The sequence below is a fragment of the Chroicocephalus ridibundus genome, chromosome 5 (assembly GCF_963924245.1).
Source record: "Chroicocephalus ridibundus chromosome 5, bChrRid1.1, whole genome shotgun sequence".
NCBI classification, from domain to species: Eukaryota; Metazoa; Chordata; class Aves; order Charadriiformes; family Laridae; genus Chroicocephalus; species Chroicocephalus ridibundus.
The window spans coordinates 66,243,307-66,270,154 of NC_086288.1; the positions used below are offsets into that span (position 1 = coordinate 66,243,307).

At 35.1% G+C, this 26,848-nt stretch overlaps 1 protein-coding gene across 1 annotated transcript in view; it reads right to left on the reverse strand.

Moving 5' to 3' along the window:
• The window catches only part of ARAP2 (ArfGAP with RhoGAP domain, ankyrin repeat and PH domain 2), a 131,270-nt gene extending 109,280 nt beyond the window's left edge, over positions 1–21,990 (reverse strand). The window contains exons 1-6 of the mRNA XM_063336482.1: positions 21,072–21,990; positions 13,760–13,830; positions 12,732–12,811; positions 7,723–7,808; positions 6,582–6,923; positions 3,071–3,140 (exon numbers count right to left, since the gene is read on the reverse strand). Of these exons, the coding sequence (XP_063192552.1) occupies positions 3,071–3,140; positions 6,582–6,923; positions 7,723–7,808; positions 12,732–12,811; positions 13,760–13,830; positions 21,072–21,979 (1,557 nt within the window). The 5' untranslated portion in view covers positions 21,980–21,990. The remainder of the gene's footprint in view (positions 1–3,070; positions 3,141–6,581; positions 6,924–7,722; positions 7,809–12,731; positions 12,812–13,759; positions 13,831–21,071) is intronic.
• Positions 21,991–26,848: the final 4,858 nt, after the last annotated feature.

The window sequence follows — 26,848 nt, forward strand, 5'->3', positions numbered from 1 at the left end:
ACTTCAGTTAACCACATTCTGTTAAGACAAAACCACACGGGATGTTGCTCTGACCACACCAACTTGCTGAGTATCATGAACGTAGAAGAAATGAGCAATGTCACAGATTCAAACAAAAACCGTTCCTAAGTCAGACGCTGTTTGTAGAAAACTAAATATTTTTTTCATATAGGCGGATATAAAGTGAAGAAGAGATCTCTATCAATTAGAAGCTGATGCACAACTAGATCGAGGTTACCGAAATATTTAGAAAATTAAGGTTTAAATCATTCAGAGAAGCATTTAGAGTGGCTAAGTACACTTTTTCAGGAATACTGCCCTCTGTGTCTTCCCTCCCCATCCTCCACTTGTTTCACTCTTCATTAGCCATGTAGCACACTTCCCCTTCTTGAGAAGTTCACTTTTCTCAAGTTCCTAATTTGAATGACAAATAGAGCTATTTAATATTGTTAGTGTTTCTGGGGAAAATAAACAGTTTCATTCCACTGAGTCTACCCTTCTCTGCTTGCAATAGTCAAAAAAAATATCCAAGTATGGATTGGTTTCCTTTTGAGAACTACTTTTAATTGATATATGAAACCAAAAGCATAGCAATTCTTTTATAACATGCTTGTCTGTGTAGGAACATCCTTGGACAAACACACATTAGAATAGACTGATCTTGAAATTAAAATCTAAAGTTAAAGCAACTTCCCCATTTAAATATATATATAGCTATCCACATAGCCAGAAGGAGGGACCCGCTGCCTTGCAGCTGTGTAACTATCCCTGTCTTTTACCAGAACCAGCTCCTGAGCTGCATGCAGGTCTTGATGGGTCTGCAAATAGTTGCTTATGATGTCAAGGTAACAATACACAAGCAGCAGCAGGAACATGCTGGTATGTGTCTATCAGGCAACACGAAAACTCTGAGTGTGGGAGTAGTGATCCAGCAGAGATCAAAAACCGTACCAAAAACTCACGTTCCCCACTGACACTACTGCTCACCCAACAGAATCCACTCTTCACTGAGAACTATTGGTAGCCAACTGTGTTTTCCTCCTGTCTGCAAGCTAGTCCACGAGTTTCACCAAATCACCAGTTCCCAGAATTTGCTTCAGGCCTCACAGTTCTCAGACATACGAAGTTCATAGCATGTGACTCATTAAGTTAACATGTCAGACACCCAGATTTGGTGAAACCATATACACACACAGACCAACCACCATCTCTTTCCATCCTAGGAGTGAGGTTTTGTACTCAGATTCCAGGAAAAGTGAGCACAGAGGTTCAGACCAAGCCTTTTGCAAGCTCCTGATAGTCTAACCTATCACAGAGACCTTTTAAATAGAGGATACAGAGTTAGTAGCTTTCTATGGATCATGTGACACACTAAATATTCCCCTGAGCAAAAAGGAAGATTTCTGGAATCTCCTATGACAGACAAATATAACAAGTACTGTTCTAGAGTAATTGACCTCCAAGAAGTAACTTTCTCAGTGACCTTCAAAAAAAAAAAAAATCCTCAGTGCAGATCCGAGATTTAAAATTCTGTATTAGCATTTCTTTCCCTAATTATGCTACAGATGGTGTTAAGCAAATCCCAACACTGTATTTTTCAAGTCTTTCTTAATGACTAACCCTGCTTTTCTGCTCCTCTGAAGCCCTGGGATGAATACCACAAATGGGTAGCATTTTTTGTCACTACAATCTAAAATGTTATTCTATTGTTCCCTTTATCTACAAAATGTCTTCTACTGTGAGTGAAGCAAAGCAAGCAAGTAAGCACAGATTGTTTCAGGTTCCTAATCAGTAGGCATAAAGATCAATGTAAATAATTTTTTGAGCTTGTTCTTAATTTCTATGACCCCTCAGGAAATAAGCAGTCTTTTCGTACTTCAGTTCTATCCTTCTCATAATCTGCTAAAATAGGTCCAAGAGTGTGCATATTATAAAGCAACTATGGGACTTTTATTGATTACTACCACCCAGCATACTGCTTGGGAACTTTTACTTGAAAGTGTATTTTGTTCCTAATATAACATGCATCTTTATCAGGAAATGCTTTCCCACATTTCAGATAACATACATGCGTATAATCTTACCTCTACCAAACACAAATATTATATAACCATCTATCACTTGAGTTTAAGTTCTTAATTTTTTCCAGGAAGAGAAATTAATTAATCACAGAGCAAAAGAAAAAGAATTTTATAGTGGTCTAAAGTGCATTAAATAAAAGAAAAATAAAAAAGAAACCTTTCACAAAAAAGAAAGCCATGTTTAAAGACAGGTCAAAAAAAAAAAAGGAGTTTCTATTGTGAAAAAGTATCAAAAGGTCAAATAAGTCTTCTGTAAATTTCAGTTTCACAGAGGCAATACACATTTTCTTTCAAGCCATGATTTACAAATCCATTTTTGTATCCCATATCAGAAGTGAACTACTTTAATCAAATCAACTCACGAGTCTGCAAATGTTTCAGTAAGATTCAATCCTTAGGTACAGAAAAAAAGAACAGTCACTGAGATCACAGTACGATGCTGATTTTAACAAGACCCATTCAAACATAACCTCGTCCAATGATATGTGATTATTACTAGAAGACAAACAGGAAAGAGACATTCTTAATTAAAGAGTAAGCAAGTGAATGGGTTTTTTGGTTTTTAAAAGGTCTTCCACGCCAAATTTAATTTCTCTCTCAAAATCCCCAGCATACTGGGTTTCTATGACAAGACGTTTTGTGACCACCATCAAAATAACACTGGATCTCTTAAATGTGTTTTGCATCATCCTGTTCTGTTTTGCAGAATGCGCAGGTATCACTCTTTCAATAAAGTAATAAATTCTGATGATATCTACCTGTAAAGGTCAGGAATACAAGCCCTTGTAGAAAACAAGAAGATGAACAATACGTGAAGATCTCAAGGACACCTTAAAATATTTAATAATATCTCATCCCAGTACTTCGCAATTTAAATTAATTTCAGGTGAATATTCATTTGCAATTATTTCTGAATTTCTTCATGGTAATGTGTGTATTACGGAGATGCATTTTGTCCCAAACATGACCAACACCAACATGTCACTTACCTTTTCATTATTGTAATAAGAAATGCTGTCTCCATCAAACTTAACCCAGCGCTTCTGAAACATACGTTTGCTGTGAATCGAAAATTAATACATTTAAAATTATAAACGCAAGTTAACACTGGCTTTTAAGAATGTCTCAAGCACGTATAATAAGAAAGTCAAATCATGGCTAGCTTCCTGTCTTTCAGCCTAAACATTTTGAAAATAAAAATAAATCTTAGCCCTATCATATCTTTTCTAAGGAGAATGCTTATTTCAAATATAATAAAAATATCTGGAAACAAGAAGTGCAGTATTACTGGACTTCTTTTATAAATCAGTGTCTTCCTGTTTTTAATCAATTCAGTTTCCTTTCTCTCTGTTTCTTCCCCATGTGTTCTACATCACATCTGAAGTGACAGAGGAAGAAGAACTTTCAATAATGTAAGTTTGCTTGAAACTAACAAGGGTGGGAACTGACCATTTTTATTGGAGGCAAAGGAATATTCTGAATACAGAGCTTGTAACACTTAAGGGTATGCCCTGTAAGATACTTTCCAAAAAGGAGAGCTGAGAACCTAAAGTGACCATCTCATTGCCAGGTTTATGAGAAGTACATCTCTGTTTACAGGCTATGGTATCTTCAGTCATTAACATCTCCTGAACACTCTTTTCCCTGGCCGATGAATAAATAGACGTCACAACAAATCACTCAACAAGTACAACATAAAAATCTCATTTTCAATCAATGTTATCAACTGGACATCATTAATGAGAAGCTCATTTGATTATTTCAATCTGTTGCTGTTAACTCATGCTCTATAAGGACCTCTTAAAAAAATTATTTTTACATGAACCTGAAGCAGTCTGTTATGCTCATCAAAAATGTTGACAGCCTATTAGTTACCATCTATAAAAGTTTCAATTCTAAAATCTATTAAACAAGTTAATTAAGCAAGAACAAGACCCCACTCTAACATCTCTTTCCCCAACGTTATTTCCTTTACTGCTAAATGAGTGCTCTGCTTTAGGATTAGTAGAATGTGATAGTTTATCAAAACTTTAATCAAACAGCAGCTCTGGCTTAATTAACTTGTATTATACGACTGCAATAAATCATCATTATTCATAACCTGGAAAGGCCAATGTAAAATCTATTTTCCATTAAAATGTCAATAAACTTCAAGATGATGCAGGGAAGAAAAAGTGAACCCAAGTACCACATACAATGTGAGTAAACTGAATGGCTTTACAATTTATAGTGAGTTAACCAAAAAGAGAAGCTGTATTCTAAATGCGTGACTTCTAGAAATTTAAGAAAACAGTATATATTCATTCCCCTGAGAAGACACAAAGTGCCAGGTGTAAATGAGAGCTCTATAAAAAGAAGGGAGGCGGGGCGGGGGGGGGGAGAACAGAAAGAAACTTCCAGTTGGTAGGGCCTGAAATAAAATATGACAGTGCTGTAAGGGATGAAAAAAAAAATAAATCATTGCTTTGGTTTCTTTTCTTTGGTTAGTTTCTTTAAGTCTTCAGATACTTGAGAAAGAGTATTGTAAGAAAGAGAACCAAAAAAATGTAGCATTCATTAAACCATGCTTAAGAAAAAGTCCTTGAAATTCAGCCAAGGAATATCACTGGCCCAAGGCTACTGATTCTGCAATTTTCTACTCAGTCATAACCAGTACTAATTTTGTGGTTAACCCATTATCTTTTTCAAATAGTATGTTCTCATGTGGTACTTTATCTAAAGCCTTCACACTTTGTTTGCAACTCTATTCCTTCAAATAGCACAAAATGAGTCAACAGGAATCAAGAATTATACTTTTTATCACTCTACTAGCTAACTGCCAAAAGTGTTATTTAAAAAAAAAAAAAAAAGTCCTGTAAATGAAATAAAACAAAAGTTATAGCTAACTGCAGCTCTCTGAGAAGTCAATACACTAACAATTCTGAAAAAGAGATGCCCAAATGCACATTATGCTGGGAAAAAGTCTTTTGACTCTGTGTATTATTATTCTTTTGTTCTTTAGCAAAAGTAAACAATGACAATCCATAAATGATAATGAAACTTTTGAAACAATTAAAAAAAGTTTGAGCGGATTGAAATTCCATAATGGTAAAATAGGTTTATTAAGCCAGATTTATTCCTTCTTGTTATTCACCTTGAACATTGTATTGCTGTATCAACACAAACAAAGCCAAAATCACAAGAAATTAAAACCTGCTAAATGAGAACTCTTAAAAAAGAACAACAAAATAAAGGATATTGCTATGCAATAGAGCTAATTCCAGTGGGCTCAAACCGGATTGTATTCTCAACCAATTTAATTCAATAACTTTGTCACTAAAGTGAAAAAAACTCTAGTTGCTATACTAGTCAATGAGTAGTGATGATTACCATATCCACAAATAATGACGGAAAGTCCTAACAGTTTAGTATCACCTCTCAGTGTAGCTAAAAATACAGTCCTAAAACCAAAGAATGCAGAACTACTAAGGCTTGAGTAGAAGTACAGTAAAATAGATGGATTACAGCATTTACAAAGATAATGGATGCTTTAGTTTAATTTCGAGATGCTAAGCGCTAGTGAAGATGAGAAATAGACTTAAAAAGTAAAACTGTGCCACTTTCAATACAAAAAAAGGAATTCAGAAGAAAGTTATAAGAACAACTGGAGATCTAGAAACTACAATTTAAAACGAAGGCTAGTCTATTCAATTTACTAAGGAGGAGATCAGAAGAATTTCAGCAGAGTTTGCAAGTATTTATGAAGGGGACATCTGATAGTAGAGTGCTCTTTAGTGTAAAACAATCTAAGAGCTGGAATTTAAAGTAGGTTAAAATAAAACAATTAAGAAAAACTTCAAAAAGTAACAGAAATTAAACATAATATTTTTAAATTTTTTCTTACCTAAATATGCATCAAAGAGTCTATTATCTTTCTATTGTGTCCCTCTCTCCTCTTCATTATTTGAAAGTCTTGAAAGCAAGACTTGGGCTCAGATTCCTGACATCAAACTTTAAGCACCTCAATAAAATAAACTAGGAGACAATTCATCCTAGAGGCATTTCTAAACTCAAAATTCAACTTATATGGACAATTCTGAAACCAGGAGGTTCTCCAGTCACAATAATTATTAAATCATACATCCATGGCCAAACTGGTAAAGCAGTGTTTCAGAATCAGAGTTTGTTTTCATTTACTTTGTGGGCACAGAAAATCAGAAAAAATGTACATATTGGAAATACTTCTACAAATTAATTCTGCATTTTTCTGCTACAGTTCATGAGTAGTGATCAACATTTTTAATAAAAAATATTTTTCTTGAGTGCACTTTCTAAATAAACTTTAGAATAGGTAATGTAATTAAAACCTAAGAATTCAGAAGAGTCCTATGTTCTTGCAACAGAAACACTTCCCTTTCCTTTTCCACCACAAATAGTAAGCAGTGACCAAATACAAACTTAAGATCTCGCATGCAAACATACACCTTCACAATTACATAGTAATGACTGCAAATACCATACCCTTGAGGAGATAATTTATCCAGCCATCCTGCTTTAACCTTCTTTACTGATGGTCCGTAAAAACAAGCATACGGTGTTATGGATTCATTTCCAGTTGAAGTTTGATCTCCATCAAATTGCCGTTCACTGACCAAGCGATCTGAATCTTTGCTTTGTATCTTACTACAAGAGGCTGAGTGTGTTTTGGCTTTATTTTTCTTCTTTAAAGGCAAAGAATGCTGTTCCACAACAGAATATACAGATTCACTTTCAGCTTCTTCTGGTGCTAACGATTTGTTTTCCTGGGACAAGGATTCATTTTTTGCAGATTCCTTTGTCTTCTCTTCCTGATTATTAAAGGAACTAGAAAGAACAAATGCATTTTACTCTTAATGTATCGCTACAATTCACAAGTACATAAAATTATTAATTAGAACAAATACTGCTAAGGCATAAATATGTTTGTAACTTGTTTAATCATTGTAATAACCACAGCCATGCTAAACACGATATATCTTATAACTGTGACCATACTGAATCCTAATTTCTCCATCCAACAGGACTGGTAGCAAGGTAACACTTGCTAGTTCCTTTAGAAGCCTGAACAAAAATTCAAAATGCATTCTTTTTCCTCAGAAAACAAGCTTCATTCATTTTAATACTTTGGAGGACTCGCAGTATCACCTGTCCATTCCCTCTCCCACCTCAATAGAAGGCAGGCACAGACTGAGACGTAAGAAGTACACTAGCTCCCATTTTGTCAAACCACTGGCCACTGCCTCATGACAGGAGTAGAGAATGGTTTAGTTTTGTGGGGGGTTTTTTTTGTTTGCTTTTTTTTCTAAGGAGGAGACAGAGTATCAGAGTACTCAGGCATGGTTAGCTCCCACACACAAAAATAAAACTTGTGTCTTCCTTGTTCTGACTGGGGAAAAGAGGGACATCTCCCAAATGCACAAAAGACACTGAAATCTGGATTAGAAAGTCTCAAGACAGCCACAGAACCAAACTTCACCTCCTATAGCATGGAGTAATGGCTCAAATAGGGAAAAAAAAAAAATACATTCATGGTTGTGCCTTCAGGGTTAGAGATACTTGTGATATCAGTAAATAACTTTTCCCTCTTTATGTTTTGAATTTCTCTATAATTCTTATTTAATACCATTGATTCTTGTAAGAAGAATGCTCTTCATTCATTCCTAGATCCAATTTATTTTCACAAGCCAGGAATTCATTTCCATGAAGTTCCTAGAAAAGAAATATATTGTAATCAACATTAGTACTGAAGTAGTAAGTGATGTTTAAATTACTATAGACATAAATCACACAAAAACAACAGCCTAACCAGCAAAGCTATTCTTTGGCACATTTTCAAATACGCATTTGAAAGATCATGTTTTTAAAGTATTTCAAGAAATGTTATTTTCAATATTTCCTTTTTAAATAATAATATTCAGATAAAGCATTTAAGCATAGTCCAAAATACCTGATGCAAACAAATTAGATAAAGAAATTCAGTGCATAGAAATAACAGTGCTCTGATTTTTCTTAAGGCACAACTGAACATTATTTTTATCCTAAAATTTTCTAAGCTCAAGAGACACGTATTGCATGCATATTAAGTATACTATTTATGATTTGCCACTGCTAGCCTATTCAAATCAATACTTCTCCAAATTAAATGTACAGCCTTCATGGTACGATAAAGATAAAACTATGGTAAATTCAAATTCCTACAGTAAGACTGAACTCAGTCGTATTGAATATACCTTACAATTTCTTGCCAAGCTCTTCTTCCTAAAAGGCAAATTTATTAATGTTTGTTTAGAAATCTTTATCACAAACTGCTTGCAGTGTGCAAAATGTCAAAGTTAACACTGTTCAAGAACATTACATTTCACACTTCCTAAACCTGTTCTGACAATCATATTGCATTACCAAGCTTCTCAATACTTATCTTTCTTCCTTTTAAAGAACCCAAACACTAAAATGAACATCTTTGTGCTTTCTGATGGAAACATTTTAATTTACTTATTTAAGCTTTGATGGGCGTGTCATGAAGCTGAAGGGTGGCAGAAAAAAGTGGGTAAGCTTTCACAACAGTTGCCATTTGTTTTCTGCATGGCAGTACCTCATCTTGTACTTGAGGGCTGTAACATGGCATCACGAAAAGGCAAACTTAAAAAAGCACATCGCCCAAAGCTGAGTACATGTACACGGCAGCAAAAATTGTGGAAATCACAGGCTGCTGCTAGGATAAACCTAGGTGAAGGCAAGCTTAAAAAAGCACATCGCCCAAAGCTGAGTACATGTACACGGCAGCAAAAATCGCGGAAATCACAGGCTGCTGCTAGGATAAACCTAGGTGAACAGTCTGCCTTCCTCTGCCAGCCAGATCCATTACAAAAAACAAACAAATAACAAAACACCAAAAAACAACAACCAACACCACCCACAACACACACTATTATCTATGCACCAAGGATTAGCAAAAAACCCCCAAAACAACACCACAAAACATCCATACGCCGTGCAAACAAACTAAACAGAAAACTCAAAAGCAACCTGTCTACTGCTTATCAGATGCTTGGATTGACTGGAATCTCACAAAAAGAGGGGAAATGGCAGCGATAGTCAAGAGGCTAATATCATTGCCCAGGAACTGTCTTCAGAGTAAAAATGGTCAGTATCTTTTATCTTCATTTTCTTATTAGGATGCAACTGCAAACCACACCCAATGAAGCTATGTGGTAGTTCCTCCCTCTCATGAACCATTACTTTAACAGTTTTTTGTCCTGCTTGGGCCCACTCTGCAACCTACAGCACTCATGCGAGTGAATTCAGGGAACCTGAGCACTTCCAAGCAATAATCAAGAAATGCGTTTCTATTGCTAGTAGATTTTAAAAATGCAGAAATCCACAAATTACTATAAGTTGTGGGGACAGTGAGTTCTATTTACTCAAAGACCCAAATTAAATCCCAAGCAGTTCCAATGTGTTACAGAATTACTCTGCAAGACGTTTAGACTCAAGACAAAACTCCCATCTCCCACCTCCTGCAAATCTCCAGGGTATTATACAAAGGTAGTTGGCAGCAGCCTTTTCTCCTGCAGACACCTTTATAAGAGAAGTATTTCTTAAGAGATAGGTATAAATGTTACACAGAAACTGTCTCTAAACAGGTACTGTTCTTGTGCGCAGGAAGCACCCACCCTTAAGGAAGAAATCGGGCTTCTGGATCCCAGACAAATGGAACTGCCTACTTGCAGCCCTGTACAAAAGTCCTCTACTTTCCATCAGGAAGTAATTCAGACACGTTTTTGGTTTTAGCTTTTTTCTAACAGGTAGTCTTGATCACAACAGCAAGTCAGGAAAGCTGAATGCTAAAATAGGGACTGCATGAATAGTATCGTGACTGAGGCTACATGAAACAAAGACTCAATGCCATTCAGGACCAGCGTCTTCCTTAGGAGATGCTGCCTTAGTCTGCTATTAATGTCACACAGTTCTCCTCAGGTTGATTATTGAATCGTGATTTGGCAATACAATTTTATGACAGGTCCATAAAGATAAATTCCTCCTTTTAAAATATCAAGGGTTCTTATTTTAAAGCGGTAAGATTTGCAATCTGGACAGCATTCCAGAGTATCACAATGCTTCGGAGCTCACATAGTTTACTGAACTCAATATGCATGTTTAATTTAGTCTGACAGTCTACAGCAAGAAATAAAGCCAATACTTCACTCTCTAGAGGCCTGAACTCGTTAGAACTCAGTTTTTCTGTGAAGAAATTCCAACATACTTGACTCTCCAGTTGGACACAATAATAAATCAGCTCTAAAACATCTGGATTTTTATTTGTTGTTTTTAAATCAGTATTAAAAAAAAGAAAGTTCTTTCTTCATGTTGCCTTTTAGAGATTTCTGCTTCTAGCTGTCTTTCTTCCTGACCTAAGTCAAAGGCATGTTTTCTTTATAACCTTAATTTCCTGGTCTCTCATGCTCACTTACCTCCAGTCTGTCGTGACTCATTACTTATGTCTACAGACACTCCCTTTATAAAAGCCTATGGAAGCCTCTCCTTCTTTACACCAACGGAACAGGACAAAGGGTAATGGCCAATTTAGAAGCCCTTAGAACAAATTCCAGTCAGAGTAACAATTCACTACGTTTTCTTGTATATAGACAAACTATATTCTCATGTGACGTCATCTTTTAAAATGAAGCAGCAGTTACAAGCCCTAAAATCTCATATACTTCACAGCGTTCTCTAAACTTTCTTCTTTGTTTCTAGTATACTTGATGCCTACTGAAAAAAAATCTTAAAGTGAAATATATCTTAGGACCTTTGGTTTATGGTTCTTCTTTATGACCTTTGTCTGCAATTAAGTTCTAGTGGAACCAAAATTAACTCTGAAGTTTCCAACAGGCATGTGATATATAACTCAAAAAACTGTTCACTTACATGGAAATGATAATTAAAATTCAAATCTTCAGATCAGGGAAAGCATGTTAAAATACACTACATTAATCCTGATTCTGTAACTAGGAGAAATAGTCATTTTATTTCAAGCAGTTAATCCAGTTTAACAGCATGGTATTTCTGTATTTGCTGTCTTTGTAAGATAAGAAAGATTGCTGACAACCTTTCCAGGATATGCTTTTTTATATCTGTTTCAATGAAACATACAGAATAGTCCTAAGAATTAACAAGAAAGCTAGGGAACTTTTTCTAGAAAACCTGCTTAAACCACTGAACTAATTACGAAGAAGTTAAATTTTGAATTTTTAAAGACATTGGCACAAACAACAATAACTGGCACAGACAACACACTGTACACAAGGAAAGAAAAAGAAAGTTTAAGTCACTTTTGTCTGCAGATAAGAACTACAAGGAGAAACAAGACATGAATTTATGCATACCTCCTTAAAAAGTCAACAACAAAAAAACCCCACAACATATTTCCAAAGAAAAAAAGAGTACACACCAAAAATAGAGATAATTTTTATGCTTCTAAAACCCATGCCATTAGAAGATGGAATTTGAACCATTTATAGTCACTGATCTATTCTTAAAAAATTAAAGTTGGTTTAAAAGAATCCTAGGCATCCATTTCAGTAGCTTTCATTTTACTCAACAGTTTAAAAAGTGAAACATTAGAGTGAAGACCAGGATGGAAACTAAGAATAATTTACTGTTTTCTCTAACTCAGTGGCTTGAGATCAGACGGGACAAGTATAAGCAATCAGAGAATCAACAGTTTCTGGTCTGCATCCTGCTGAGACAGAAGCAGGAGCTGGGATTCATGGCCTTTGGCAGGTGCCTCACTAAGCCAATTTACCTCCCAGATCTCCACAGGATTCAGAAATCTATCCATATGCCTCTATGGCATTCACACCACCAATTACCGACCCCAACAAAAATGTTCACTTCAGAGAATCCTACAACAAAAGTGACTTTCTGGTTATACAGCAAGTTTAGGGGATGCAGAAAAATATCAGAAGTACTGAGAACTTTCACATACAGGAATTAAAAAAGCGTGTGGCCAAAAGTGACCATTAGATCATCTAAGCTAACATATATGCTGCTTTCATAGGATATACACAAGCCTGTGTAGAGTTGCCCAGTCTTGACTTGCAGCTATCAGAAGACAGGAAAGCCACTTTTACCTTTACTAACCAGAATTAACGGTTATCAGCCACAACCTCACTTAGGCACAAAGTATTACAATGTACCCCTGTCCCTAAGAGTGTAAAAGGAAGGCATCAAGGTAGTCTGTAATTGCCTGTAACTGACTGTTTTGCATTTGATACGGCAGCTCTGGACATAAAAAAAAAAACAACCCCAAAAAAACCAAACAAGAACCCGCAAATTAGTTATCAGTCTTACATTTTTTTAAAAAAAATAATAATAAAACCAAAAAAACACCAACCAACACACAGCACAGCTTCCTATTACTATTGGAAAGTACAAAGTGTATCTCAAGATTAAGAAAAGTTACTAGTCCACAAATACTTATACTATACCTTTTACATATACCTAAAAAGACAGAAAAGTTACTTGTAACTGAAAAAGAAGAGGAAAAAAAATAAATTTAAGGGCAATAGAAAAATACATAACATGAAGATTAAAGTGAAGATAGACCATTTATATCCAGACTTCTCAACTTACTTTAGCATCTCTAGGGTTGTCACAAATAAAGGCTTCCCCATATGGAGAGATGATGGGTGGCTTTTCTTCTGTGAAAGTTTCTTAAGCAAAAAAATAATTAAATACAGAGTCATACAGTGCGACGCTCTACTAAAGTACTAATAAAATCAACAAGGGACACAGATTTGTCTATTTGTGCTTTCTCTGTCCTTCTCAGAAAAAAAATATCTGAAGAACAAGAAACAATTTCCCATTCCTAACTGAACTCCAAACACCTTTTTTCCCCCTCAGATACTATCTACTCAGACACTACTACTATTACTGTATAATTTGGATATAACTTGCATACAGGCTTTTTCTTCTTTCCTACCCTGCATTAAGTTAAACCCCCCCCTCTTTTGTTGCATACTTTTAGGAGCAATAGCTCCAAAGCACCCTTTATTATGACTTCCAAAAAAAAAAAATCAACAACAAAACCCACAAAAACTCATTTGTGCACAATCTTCATTTTGAGACCAAGTATTTGCTTGAAAATAATATGCATAACTTCAAACAAGACATACCTCTAGAGTATGAAAGAACTTTTGTTTACAACTGACTGCATAAGACTTCTAAACTCTTCCAGTAAATTATTTAATACAATTAATTTCCTGTTATTTCCTGGAGCTATGAACACTAACTAACAAATTAAGCAGCATTAGTCAGGAATACGCTCCTAATATCTTTCAAGAAAAAGTTAACTATGCTTAAAAAATCTGGATCTAATCTTAGAAACTCAAAATACTATATTCTTAAAAAGCATATTAAAATAAATGAGGTTTAAAGACTGGAATTTCTAATTCTTATTCTATTAGCTCATAAACAAAAGCTAAGTAAAAATGCAGAAGTGGTTAAGTGTTCTGCTATTACATACATCACTTTTTCCAGTCCTTCCAGATAACTCAATATTTCTTAAAATAAGCAAGTCAATACTCATTTTAGACAACTTCTGATCTGAGGTTTCTTTTTCGTCAATATTCAAGATGTAAATCTCAGCATGCTTAACTCACTGTTTTGTGAAATTTGCCTCCCAGTGCAAGAAATATTTACAAGATCCACATTTCTTCTTTTCTGCAGGGAACTTGAACAAAACAAAGCACAAAAGGGAAACATTAAGTGAAATTTCCTAGAAACGGAGCAAAAACGTCTTATGCAGTTAAACTATTAAAATTATATACAAATGTAGAAATAGTCAATTTTAAGTCTTGGGATAATTTAAAAGTCACTCAAAGATGTGTTCTCCTCCGTTTATGACACTGAATACTTCTCTGATCCTAGCACACAGTTTAGGGTTGGTTTTGTTTGTTTTTTTTTTTTAATTGACCTTATGATCCATTTAGATCTCTGCAATGCATGGAGATCCCCCACTCTTCCCCTACCCTTTACCCTCCCTTCTCCTTCACTCTGGTTACCAATAACTGTATTTAAAGAAGGATGTACTATGAAAGTCTAATCTAACATTAAACTCAAAGGGAGCCTGGGCATGGAAATCTAAACAAAAAATGCTCTCAACCACTGTGAAATTTGCTGTAAAGTTTTGCTTTCCTAAGGTGAATTTTTTCCCAGAACGTTTTCAATCTGAGACATAAACAACATTGCACTGCAACTGCCTGTGATACCACTGCACATTTTGTAGACAGGTAAGAACGTATCCCCATACACAACAGAAAAATTATTTTTCTTATTGCTGGTGTGCTGGCCCCTTAGTATTTCATCAATTTCATGTATAGTGGCACTTGCCATGCTGCTAAAAATCACGTTTTTTTAATTATTATTATTGAGACTTCAGACTAAGATAACAGCTTTAGAATAACAACACAGGAACAAATATACCTGAATTAGTACATTTCTAACCCATCTTGATTATTCTATCAGTCTGTATTAGATCTGTTTTCAGCCAAGCTCTGATTTCCCCTGTTAACATGAACAATTAGTAATTTTTCCTCTTAATTTCATTTTCTCTGCTTGAAGTAACAGTGATACAGATGCTCATGCATCCTTACAGAATATTCATTGATTGATAAATGCCATACAAGATCCTTGAAGTTTTTCTTAACAGTTTGCATGTCCTCCATCCTTCAAAGCCAAAGATAAGTATGTTTTACTAAAATTATCAATAATTTTTGTTTCCTCACTAGACTTATTGAGAATTTTTATTCTTTTAAGATTAGCTATATTCAAAACTTTAGAAAAACTCACATGAAGTTCAAGTTCAATTACTCCATATAACAGGCTGATGTTTGTCTATGACAGAAGGCATACATTTATGAACTACTATTTCATATCATTTTTAATCCATGCCTAAATCTGCCCCAAACAAATTATTAAATTCAAGACAGAAACCACACCTTCTAAAGTTACTTGACATTTCAAATGTTATCCAGATAATATCAATTAAGTTCCTCAATGATATTTTGTAAAATCCTGGTTTTAGAAAACACAGGGTGAGTTTTGCCACTTCAGGTGGATCATGGCCTAGCTCCCATGCATAACCACTTACACTCGGGAGTTATAATTACAAAAAATACACAGCAAATACTTTTAAAAGTCTGTATTCTTCATACATTTTACTAAAATTCATGTAGTTACAACTTTTGAAGCTGTATTAGCAATCTAACTTCATGCATTTGTACTAACCTAATTTAAAAAAAAAAAAAAAAGGTATGTTTACAAAAAATCCCCACCCTAACTTTTCCAAGACAAACCAGACTTTTTGTGGTTAGGTTGTGTTTTCTTAAGAATATTAATAGAATTAAAATAAATCAGAGATACAGATAAGCAGTTTTGAATCAAAAAGCTTATAAAATGATGGTTTTCTTCCTTATGTAAAACAGTGAGTCATTAGCTTAGTTTCAGGATGGATGGATTTAAAATTGGGTAATGGTAATAGCAACAACTGAAGATAAATTCAACAGGAAATGAAAAACAAGAAATCAGCTTAAATACTTGCATTTTTTTTAAATTCATATTTTTTCAGGACTTGTATATTCCCTTTTGATTATGTACCTGCATGTACGTATACATGGCAAGAAGACCTATTAAGAAGCAAAGTGTAGTCTTTTTTTCCAGCAATCAAAAATAAAACCTTTTTGTCATGTTTAGAAAACAAAGTTATAACTTACATCACGTAAAAACTATCTCAAGATATAAAACAAATGGAATAAGTTTACTTTGAAGAATTGTTTAAATTTACTTTGAATTGGAAGATTATGTATTAGAAACAACATACAGTGCAAGATATAAAATTATAATAATTTGTCAGTGCTAACAGCATATTTAGATAGTTATTGTACAAATTGAGTACCTGGATTAAAAGACACAAAAATACTGAAGACTTCTTCGGGTGCAGATAAGATCGAAAAAAATCGTATATCTATACAAATCTCTGACTTTCTTTAACCGTTTCCAAAATGTAATACCTCTTCAGATTAACGATCTTCTTTATTTTGCTCTTTGTAGGAGGGTTAGTGCAAGCAGTCTGCCAATCATGAAGTGTGCCAATTTTACAAAGATATAATAATTTCAATCAAATTATCACTTTGTTTAAACCGTGAAGATTAAGACCCACTATTTTCATATATTAAGAGGTACCGGATGCGGCTCAGGCTGCATACTCTTCCCCACCGCCCTTTCCTTACACATAAACAGGATGAAAGGGTATGATGAGGCAGCGACTGGTCTAGCTAAAGGCTGAGAGACTGGAAAGGTGAGAACTTTGCACTGGGCTGAGCTGAGCTGTTTTATTCAATATTCTCCCATCACCTTGCAAATAAAGTGAGGGAGAGCGGTCAGTGCAAGCAGTCACTGCTTCAAAGTCTTTACTGGCATTCATCTACTGAGCTTTTTAAATGAATGAAGCTTTTGTATTCAAACTCATTCAAATCATGTTTTCTTTTCTATCTATCTCAAGACCTAACCCTCCCACAATGCAAACATGTAAAAAGTGCTTTAGCATGCTCTGTTAGAGCTTTGGGGTTCATCGACTGCTTGCAGTGATAAATTAAGGGTGTTGCTTGACCACAGGAAAAGAGAGAGAGTAGCTGCTCTCCTAAAAACGTTGCTTTTTGTGATCAAATACAAGGTAGAGAGACACAGCAGCACCAGCTTCGGAACCTCATTAGCAATCTTGACCACTTACATGTTAAGAAGTGGATCTAAAGAATATCAGCACCAAGCAAGAAGTTTCAACCATAGGATCTGCCAGTTGCAGAAAACAAACAGTGCTTGCTCAGGCCAAGCACCATTATCTATTTTATTTGTATTTTCCCCCAAATGCAGCATATTTTCTAGAATTACTTTTGGTCTACTACTTCTTATTTCTCTTAATAAAGAATCATAGCAATCCCACTACTGAACAATATAAGTAACAAAGTTGGGGGCTATAAAAAATATCTAGAAGAATATAGAGTTCATCAGCCTGAAATTTTGTCTGTGTAGCATTTTGTATAACAAATGGGTCTACCATGTTGTAAATCTGCTTAAGCTTTTTCTTTCAACAAATCGCTGCTCTGAATGATGCAACAGCAGCTATTTCACCTAAGAGCGACTGCTAAGTGACATGATCCGAAGCATCCAAAGCCTCTAAAACTCTCTACACTTACTATCTTTAATCTTGCGTTAAAGCACGTTGGTGGTTAGCTCAATCCATTGCATTACTTCCAGTATTTTGTCTTACAAAAGCCTCAGTTTTTCACTCATGTCTGTATGGAAGAAGTCACTTAGACGAAATGTACCAAGAGAGACCACAAAACTTCCAATCCACTCTGTTTAGCCCTTTGCTCTGTTCTGTAACATGGCAAACCATATTAAAAATCTAAGACTGCTCACTTAAACACAGAATGCAGGGTCTCAGAAAGGGTGACTACTTTGTCTAATAAAGACGTTTTGGATGCAGATTATTTCAATTTCAGAAGATTATTTGCAATCCCCTTAACCATTCCAGTGCTTTTAAACACCCTTAGAAGCGATTTTTACTAATTCTGTAACAGAGAGCTCGATGTTTTAAAATCTAGCTGACAAGAATCTAGCATAATTACACATCACTTCAATACTGGTCAATCAAAACCACTACTAAAATCTGCACAATAACCTCACTATCAAGAGCACTGTGTAATAATCCTTTTTTTTTTTTTAATTCCACAGTCCTTCAGTTCTACAGTGATGCCACATGTAATTCAAAGAAGAAAGAAAACCATAATATATTTCCAACTTCTAAAATGCTATACTGTCTTACCAGCTGACAGTGTGTTTTCTTACAGGCAAGAGCCAGAAGCACAAGTGGGGCACAGGGAAGCAGATACAATTGCAAGAGAGGCAAGGACATTATTATTAATAAAAAGTGACATGGTCACAGCACTACTAAGGGGCACAAGGAGACCCACCATATGAACTTTTTGTGCCAGAAGGCACATAGGAGATCATGAGAAAAGCATTTCCTTGCATAAAAATTTGATGACTAATATCCCTACACGACTGGAAGGAAATGTTAAGTTTCTCAGAAGATTTCAGCAGGATTTCTCTGGAAATCCTTCACACATTCCTTTTCTTTGGAAAAGCCTTCACACAGTGCAATAAGGATGAAACCAGCACCTATCAATAAAAGCCATTTGAGAATGTTTTTCTATGCAATTCTGTAAGACAAACACAACCTTTCCTGAGGTTAAAAATGCTGCAAGCTGCCATTTTAAAGTTCTGTATTAATTCTTTGCCTCTAAAAAAAAAAAACCAGCAAGGTTATCAAGAATGTTTCTGTGAAATTTAAGTTCTGTTTTGAAGTTCTGGTTTAGCCTTGATCTTCCTCAGACAGACTGCTACTTGTCCTTCAGGATTTCCATATTGTTATAACTGGAACATAAATATGAAGAAAATAAGCTGGAGCTCACGAATCAAAATGGTGGGTAATGAAGTTAGTGACCCAGTCACATATCAATCACTAATAGACTGGGATTTAGAGGATTTACTTCAATGGTAGGAAGACTACAAATTGGACAGTTTGTTTCTCAAGAGACATGAAGAGTACTCTTTTAGTAGCTAGTTACTGTTATCTTTTAGGATGAGATTCCCATTTCAACTCTGCAGGAATAGCTTTATTGTATGAAGTATGGATAATCACTCTACAAAAGTTAACTTAAAGCTACTCCCCAGCAAAAGAGGTTTCTGCTTAAGTTTCAATAATCACAATTTTTTGGTGATTTAGAAGGCACTGAGAAAACATTTTTTTAAGGCACATAAAAATCTCTTAATTGTTGCAAATAATCTTTGCCTCTCCATCTGTTCAATCAAACAATTATAGTACAACATTTAATACTAACTTCTTTCAATAATCTAAAAGAAACTTAAAAATGCTGGGAAAACTCTGCATTTAGGGCATGTATAAACTCGCTAATGATGTTTCTAACTGCTGAGATACGCAGATGAAAAAGACAAGATAAATACAAAACATTCTCAGACATGTCCCTTCCAGGCATAGCCAGTGGTTTAAAAAACAAAAACAAAAACCAACTTAAAAAAAGTGCAACCTAATGATTTGGATTTGGCTACACCGACAAAACTTTGCATAGGTCTTTGCGTGAATATTTCTTCTCTGTTTAAGACACTTAACCAGAATGACAAGTAGAACCGTATAGTCAACAGAACCAAAAATATCACAAATTAATCTGCAGGATGATATTCTTCGCTTGCACAGCCTGTAATAATGTGATCAACTGCACATTCAGTGCCTATTATTTTTAACATTCAAACAATATTACTTTTATTAAAAGAGGCCTGAAGTTAAGTTCTAATATTAGACCTTTTCCTCTACATTCCATCGTATTTTTGCAAGACAAGCTACAATAACTAATGCTTATTCAAGACAATAAGTGCTGCTCACTAATTTGTGGATTCAAACTATGAACTCAACCTTTTTGAAGGAATAAAAATCCACACCCATGACACATGAATATTTTGAAACCAATTCAAACTCTCCTATGCAATTTATTATAACAAACTTTATTGGATTCTATCCAGTACTAATCTCACCAGTGCTGAACAGAACTACCCTTAAAAAGATTCCATAAACTCTGAAAGCCTCCCATATCTATCATTTTCTTTTTTTTTTTTTTTTGCTTTTCCTTTATCCACTTCTTTTTTCCTGCTGGAATGCCTCAAAAACTATTTTCATGCTATAAGCATCATTAAAAGCTAAGTTTTTGTTACCAGCAAAAGCTGTTACCAGAACACCAGGAAAAGCCAATACCTAGTACGACAAGTGGGTTGCATTCATTCTCTGAATTAACAGTTAAATGACAACCAGTTTAGAAATTAATCTAAGAGACATCTTGAAGAAAGTCCTTGCTTTAGACCCACGGTATAAAGTAATTCCCTCCTCCACAAAATATCCTATTCCAATTTAAACCAAAAAAAATTATGTATTTATATTTACATGTAAATTTTATGTGCTTTAAGGCTAAGACATGAGATTGTCATGTAATCATCTTGTAATGCCCATGTATGCAATCATATCAGACACATCCAGCTTTTTTTACAGGGTGGCTACACCATACAATGCACAAAACAGACAAGGTTTTCCTAAATTTTGCCCAACTTCTTAGATAAAACTACATTAATAAGTGTAGTTGTGTAAGACTTCATAGATCTTTCTCATAAGCTACACGGATAAAAATAATAACGTTATATTTTCCAATAATAGTATCTCTTGAAAGGTACGACCTTAAAAATTACTAAGATACAACCTGAATACTTGCGTTTCACACTAACTGTTGTCTCATCATAAAAATAGATTTTTATACTTAAGGGTGAATATCAAGCCCTCTTGAAATGACCATTTTGTCAGCATTTTTGTGTGATGGATCATAATTTCATCAGATACATCAGAGCTAAAGTCTAATTATTATTAGCACTCTTTTGGGTTGGAATAGATTTAACAGCTTTTTCTGTTTTTTTCAATCTTGGTTTTGTAACACTTGTGTATTTCCATTCTTCCCAATTTTAACAGCATACAGATTAAAAATACTTGACACAGTTCTTTTCAACAGGGTTATATCTAAAGCAATAAAGATTTCTTTAAAAATAAGCAGACAGAGAGATGATTGGGGAGGTTATTTCTGAAATTTCCCTTTATACTCTCATTTGAGCTTTTAACTTGCACCGGAGCTTAATCCTCCTTCAGTTAATTTGGCAACATTCATTCCAGATCCCGTGTATTTAAAGCACACATGAGAAAAATTCACCAAAAAATGACATAAAAAAACCCCGCAAGAAACCCCAAATCATAATTTCTACAATGATAGTGATTCCTCATTAGAAAGAAACAGCAGTTACCTTGATGAAGTTTGAACTTTACTTGATTCAGGAATTTCTGGTACAGGTCGATGCCTTAATATAAAAGACCGGCTTGCTCTTGGAAATACTTTCATGCAGTTTTGTGTATAAGAATCATATAAGTCATTGTCTATCATTTCTCCTTTAAACTTAAAGAATGGAGAATTTGGCTCACTATCAGATAAATCATCCTCATCTGCAAACATCTGATGTTTGTTTTCACTGTATTTTGTCTCACATGAATGAGCAAATGAAAAAGGAGGATCATGAAATGCCAAACAGCCAGCCAAGTGCTCATCAGCTTGGTATGCAGCAGCTTCTTCCAGTGATGTATCCGGCTGAGTATTCATTTTAATACTTCCACTTAGATTGATAGCTTTTAGTACGCTGTCTGAATTCTGGTATAGACTAGAAAAATCCACATTTGTAAAGCTGTCATCATTTGCCTCAGATAAGTTTTGCTCTGCAAATTCGAATCTTTCTTTATCAGTGTAAGCTTTATTAAGAAGTTGCTCTGACAATGTTGCAGGTATCAAGCTGGTCCCATCTACACTTGAATTGCTTACTGGAGACTCCTGATCCGAGGATGAATATTGCTTTTCTTCTAAACCTTTCAAGTCTTTGAGTTTTAGATTTTCACATAATAGAGAGTCTCCGTGTATTTTTGAAAGAGTGGTATCTAATTGCTTAAGTATCCTTCTGCGGTGCCCTGTAGGCAACACTCCCATTTGCTGAAGCACACTGTTATTTATTCCTACACAATCTGTCACAACGTTATAGCCATATTCTTTAAAGTTAGGAAGATACTGTCCCAAGTTAATGTTGACCAAGAATTCTTCAATATCGGTGCCTTTGCCTGTGGATGACATGATGGCAGCTTCATTCCGAATATTGCCCCACACAGTCATGTAGAAATATACTCAGGATGCATGCATATTCACTAGCAACAAAGCTCTCTAAATTTGTTGTCAGCCAGCCAGTGAAGAATATCAGTTTCTTTAAGACACGTCTTCAGATTTCTTCAGATCAAACTGCTGTGGTTTTTTCTTTTTAAAGACTGCAATCCTATGGAAAAGAAAAAGGGCAATTAAAAAAAAATCCCACCTGAATTCACATTAATCTTGGATAAAATTCTGAAAGGCTCCCTGTCATTTGTACAGCAATATTCTTAAATTGCTTATATATGAAAATTTCAAGGAGGGTAAACAGCATAACCCCTCCATCCTTTTATCTTGGCCTGTATAAAGAGAATAGAGAAATCAAAGTCTTAGCACAAGTATTACAGTCTTAAAACATATAATCCTAGTAGTTAACATTAAGATGATCAGTTAAAAGATGAACCACTTATCTACACACACACTCTTATTGCACAGTACTTGGATATAAGGGGGAGAAAAAGTGATCTAAGAGCAGAGCTGGAACCCAAAGCTTTCCCATACCCACACAAGCACCAATTAACTACAGCATCAGGCTTCTACTTCCTTGTCTTCTGAGCCTTAAACTCTTTTTAGCACAGAAACACACTTTTAATGGGGAAAAGGAAAAATGACTGCCTAGAGCATTCTATGTGAACTGTGGGTTCAAGCCCTCTTCAACTGAGAATCCAACTGAACAAGTACCATAACCAACAAAATAGTTTACAAAATAGAATCACTTGAGCATATTGGATGGGGTGGTAGGGTAAGTGTCATAATTGTTCAAATAACTACAGCCAGAAAGCTATGGAAGTCATCAAAATACCTCTTGCAGAGCAGGCCCTTCAAAGAACTGTCACAAGGGAAAACAAGAAACAAGTAACTGCTAGCTTTTGAACTCTCAAGGAAGCAGTTTTCACTTGGCCACAAACCGTATCAGAGGTATAAACCCATAGGCAGGTTCTGGCCTTCACACTAGGGACATTTGGTATCTCAAGTGCCCATGGCATTTTTTCCAACTCAGCTCTGGCACTCTCCAGATTCCACCTATCTGAGGTCTTCTTTCTTTCAGGGCCATATCCAAACTCACTATTTACAGAATGCAAAGCAGAGAGAGAAGCTGCCATTCTGAAGGTGTCTGAGACAGCCTGAAATCACATCTCTTTAAAGAGGTTGAGATCAGCAGCAGTCAACAGGTTTTTTCACCTCCCTCTTCCTGTATAAAGACTAATTTGGCCTTAGGGAAACCTGCTGACTAGCAGCTGTCCTGGCACGCAGGTACTAGCCTTAAGCAGCCTGGAAAAGAAAGAACAGCTTGGGTAGAACAGCATAAGACTTAAGTAGCAATTAGAAAGAAAAGAAATCATGGTAGTAGGTATTGATACCTTATTCTTCAAAATATTTCCTGACAAAAAGGAGTCTGTGATCTGGAATTGAAGCTTAAAAGACCACTTACTTTCGTACTGTATCAGTTCCTGCAATAAAGGATATAACCTCTTCCTCTGAGATTTCCTCAACACCTTTTGAATAACTTTGTTGTTATTGAGAAAGGCAATCATAAATAAATCTTTATGCCCCTCCTCATTCCCCAAAGCCACATACAAATAAATATAAATTTAAAATCATGTACTGAATGGAGCACAACTATTCTCACTGCTATTGGTGATTGTACTTTATTATGATTATGAAACTAATGATTAAATATCTAATTCAATCACTAGAAGTCTTTTCTTACAAAAATTTTGTAAATATCTTTATTACTCCCATACTTTCAAAAAGTGGTAATCAAAACCAGGGAAAAAATAAAACTCTTTATGTTACACCATATATATATATCTCTCTCTCATAATGAGAGGGGAAAGAAAAAAGACAACAAACCAACCTACATTTCTCTGGAAGAAGTAAAAATCAACACAGCACACTTACTATAAATGTTCAATTATTTACAATAAGTCTTTGGATTCTTGCTAATCTCTTTAGCTTCATTTTTAGTGCAATATTTTTATCAGCTTTGATCACTGTCCACAAGTCTGAGAAATGACTTATTATCTTGAATATGAAATTCATACAATTAAAACTTTTTAGAGAGAGAACTCTATAGGCCAATCAGATATCAACCTCTCAAGAGAGATAAAGTTTGTTAGGGAGGCAACCCTCACTAAAAGATTCCCAAGTCATTTAAATTCAAAAAGCCTTGGATTGAGATAAACTGATTAACAATCAGCTTTTAGATTTAGCTTTGTCCTTTCCCAACCTGAGTACTTATCTAAATACTCATCATCCCTTTAAAAATTTCAGACATCAGCATTTCCTCAAGCTTTCCATGTAAGCCTCTAGCCATAAAAGATAAAATTCAACAGTATGGCCTCCACCCATCTCCAAAACCTGAAAAATATAAATAGTCTCTTAAGAAGCTGAATATATATTCTGAGTAGAGAATGAGAAATAATTAGTGCAGAAATTACTGAAGTGGGCAAAAAGTATCAGCCAGGCACTGTCTGTGCCAGAGAACAGAGCCTTTTATGTACCCATTAATGAAAAAAAAAAAACCAACACAAAAAAAACCCCAACAACCCCCAAATCCCCACAAATGTTCAAGCATATAAAACCCCTGCAATGTTAGCATATCAGTCTAACTGTTTTAAAGTTGGAATTTCAATTGGTTATCTCAGCTATTTCCACCTTCCTCGGCAGTTCTAGGTTTCATGGTGGTGTTCGGGTATTTTTTCCCCTGAGGTGTTAGTGTTTATTTCAGAAAGTATGATTCCCTCAATCACTCCATCTTCAGCGGTAACAAAAAAGACACTTAGGAAAGTAGCTTTTAGATATATGTTTATAAATAAATATATATATTTTATATAAACATATATATTTATACACACACACACTCTTTTCAGTGTCTAATTACTGTTTTTTCTACATGCAATAACTTTGCCCACACCTTATTCCGGAACACCTCCAGTGTTGTTACTTCAGGAACTCAAATAGCCATACATTATCAGTTATTTGGGTCCTAATAATCTGTATAAACCACATAACAATGCAGAGGATTACCAAGCACAGAACAAATTTTGTTTCCAATTTTGCAAGAACCATTACTTTCTGCAGCGTACTTTATAAATGAAATATGTAGCAGACTGAGAAAGGAAGAAACTGCTTGCTGAGAAGACATTTTAACCACAAAACGCCAGCACTGCTAGAAGCTGAAGTCCAAGCCATTTCATGTTTCTGTAGCTATCTACGGCAGAAGCAGTCAGTGCATCCATCAGGATTTATAAAGACATGCTATAGATTTGGCCTACCTATACAACTGGTTAGACACCAGTAAGTTCAGAATCACACATAGTTTGTCGGTCCGAGCAAAGTGTTATACTGACACTTGTTTTGGTTTGACTACTCAGACAAAGATTCAGCTAACAAACAGCTAAACAAATCTACACACATTGGTGAATGTTTGTATTGCAGACTAGAAGATAAATACTAAATCATTTCTTATGTTACAAAGTTTTGTCCTCACTTAAGGCTTAAGCTTTATACAGAAAAGCAGAACTCAAGGACTACCTTACCCAATATATGAATCTATTTCAGTGTAATTAGATTTTTCCCACAGTATTTGATAGAAATAAATATCAAAAAAAAAAGAAAATAAAACCAAGGGGAACTTGGTCTTGCTTAAATAAAACTGATTCTTGTTGTACTACCACATTCTCCAATATGGAGTAACAGACAACAATCGTCATTCAACACGGTTACTAAAAATGGAAAAAATGCTATTGCGGTTATACAAAAATCAAGATTCTTGGAAGACGCTTGACCATTCAATTTTATAGAAACAAGGGTAAAATATCTAAATTGCTATGTGGAAAAAACAATGCAAGCAAAACCATCTAGGCTTTTCTTCCAAGAAAATATGTTTTGGCAGAGGATGAATTGCAGTTTGTGTTGCACATCCCAAGCATTATATGGGATCATCCAACTTTCTTCCATAGAAGATGATGTTTCTCACACTTCTTTTCAAACTGATTTTCACATCCGTCCTTTTCCCGTCTTATGGAAGGGGCTTAGACAAGGAGGTGCAACAACTCAAAGTGGCCTAACAGTTCTTTTTGTTTTACTAAAAGGGACAGCTAAACAGCACCAAAGAAAAATTACAACACTGGCACAGGAAAATATACATAACTTTCAGGACCTTTCCTCTCATGGAGGATAAATTCCTTCATCTAATATTCTGAAAAGCTATATCAGTTGATTCTATGAGTCTTCCAGTCTATGCGTTTCTAGTGGAAATGTTTTCAAGGTAATACTGATTGCAAGACAGACAAATGAATCTATATTGAAGCAAGCGATCCAACTTTCAGTATTGAAATGTGCAGTAGGATATAGCTGAACATAGAAACACTCAAGTGAGACTCTTTTTTCCCCTCTTTGAGATCACTACAGATATTAGCCTGAAGAAAGTGTCAAACCTTTAGAAGTGCATGGGAAAGATAATCACACTTTAAGCAATCGGTTCAACAAATACGAGCAAGTTCAGGCTTGCTCTCAACTTCTCCTAAACGACATACTAGATTAAGATCCAAAGAAACAGGTAAAAACCCAAAACAAAATAAAAAAGACACTAAAACAGGACTTACCATGGAGCAGAATGAAATCTGCCAGTAGTGAATTTCATTTCCCATTGTACTTGACTGCATACAAACTGACAAGATTAACAGGCCTAGAAAACATTGTAGATCTTTAATGATCTTTCCAAAAATCTACATAATGCAATCAGTATACTGACTGCAAGCTCAAAGAAAAAAAAATCTCTCAAATGACCTTTTTTAAAGTGGTTACCTAATGAATTAACATTTGGGTCAATTC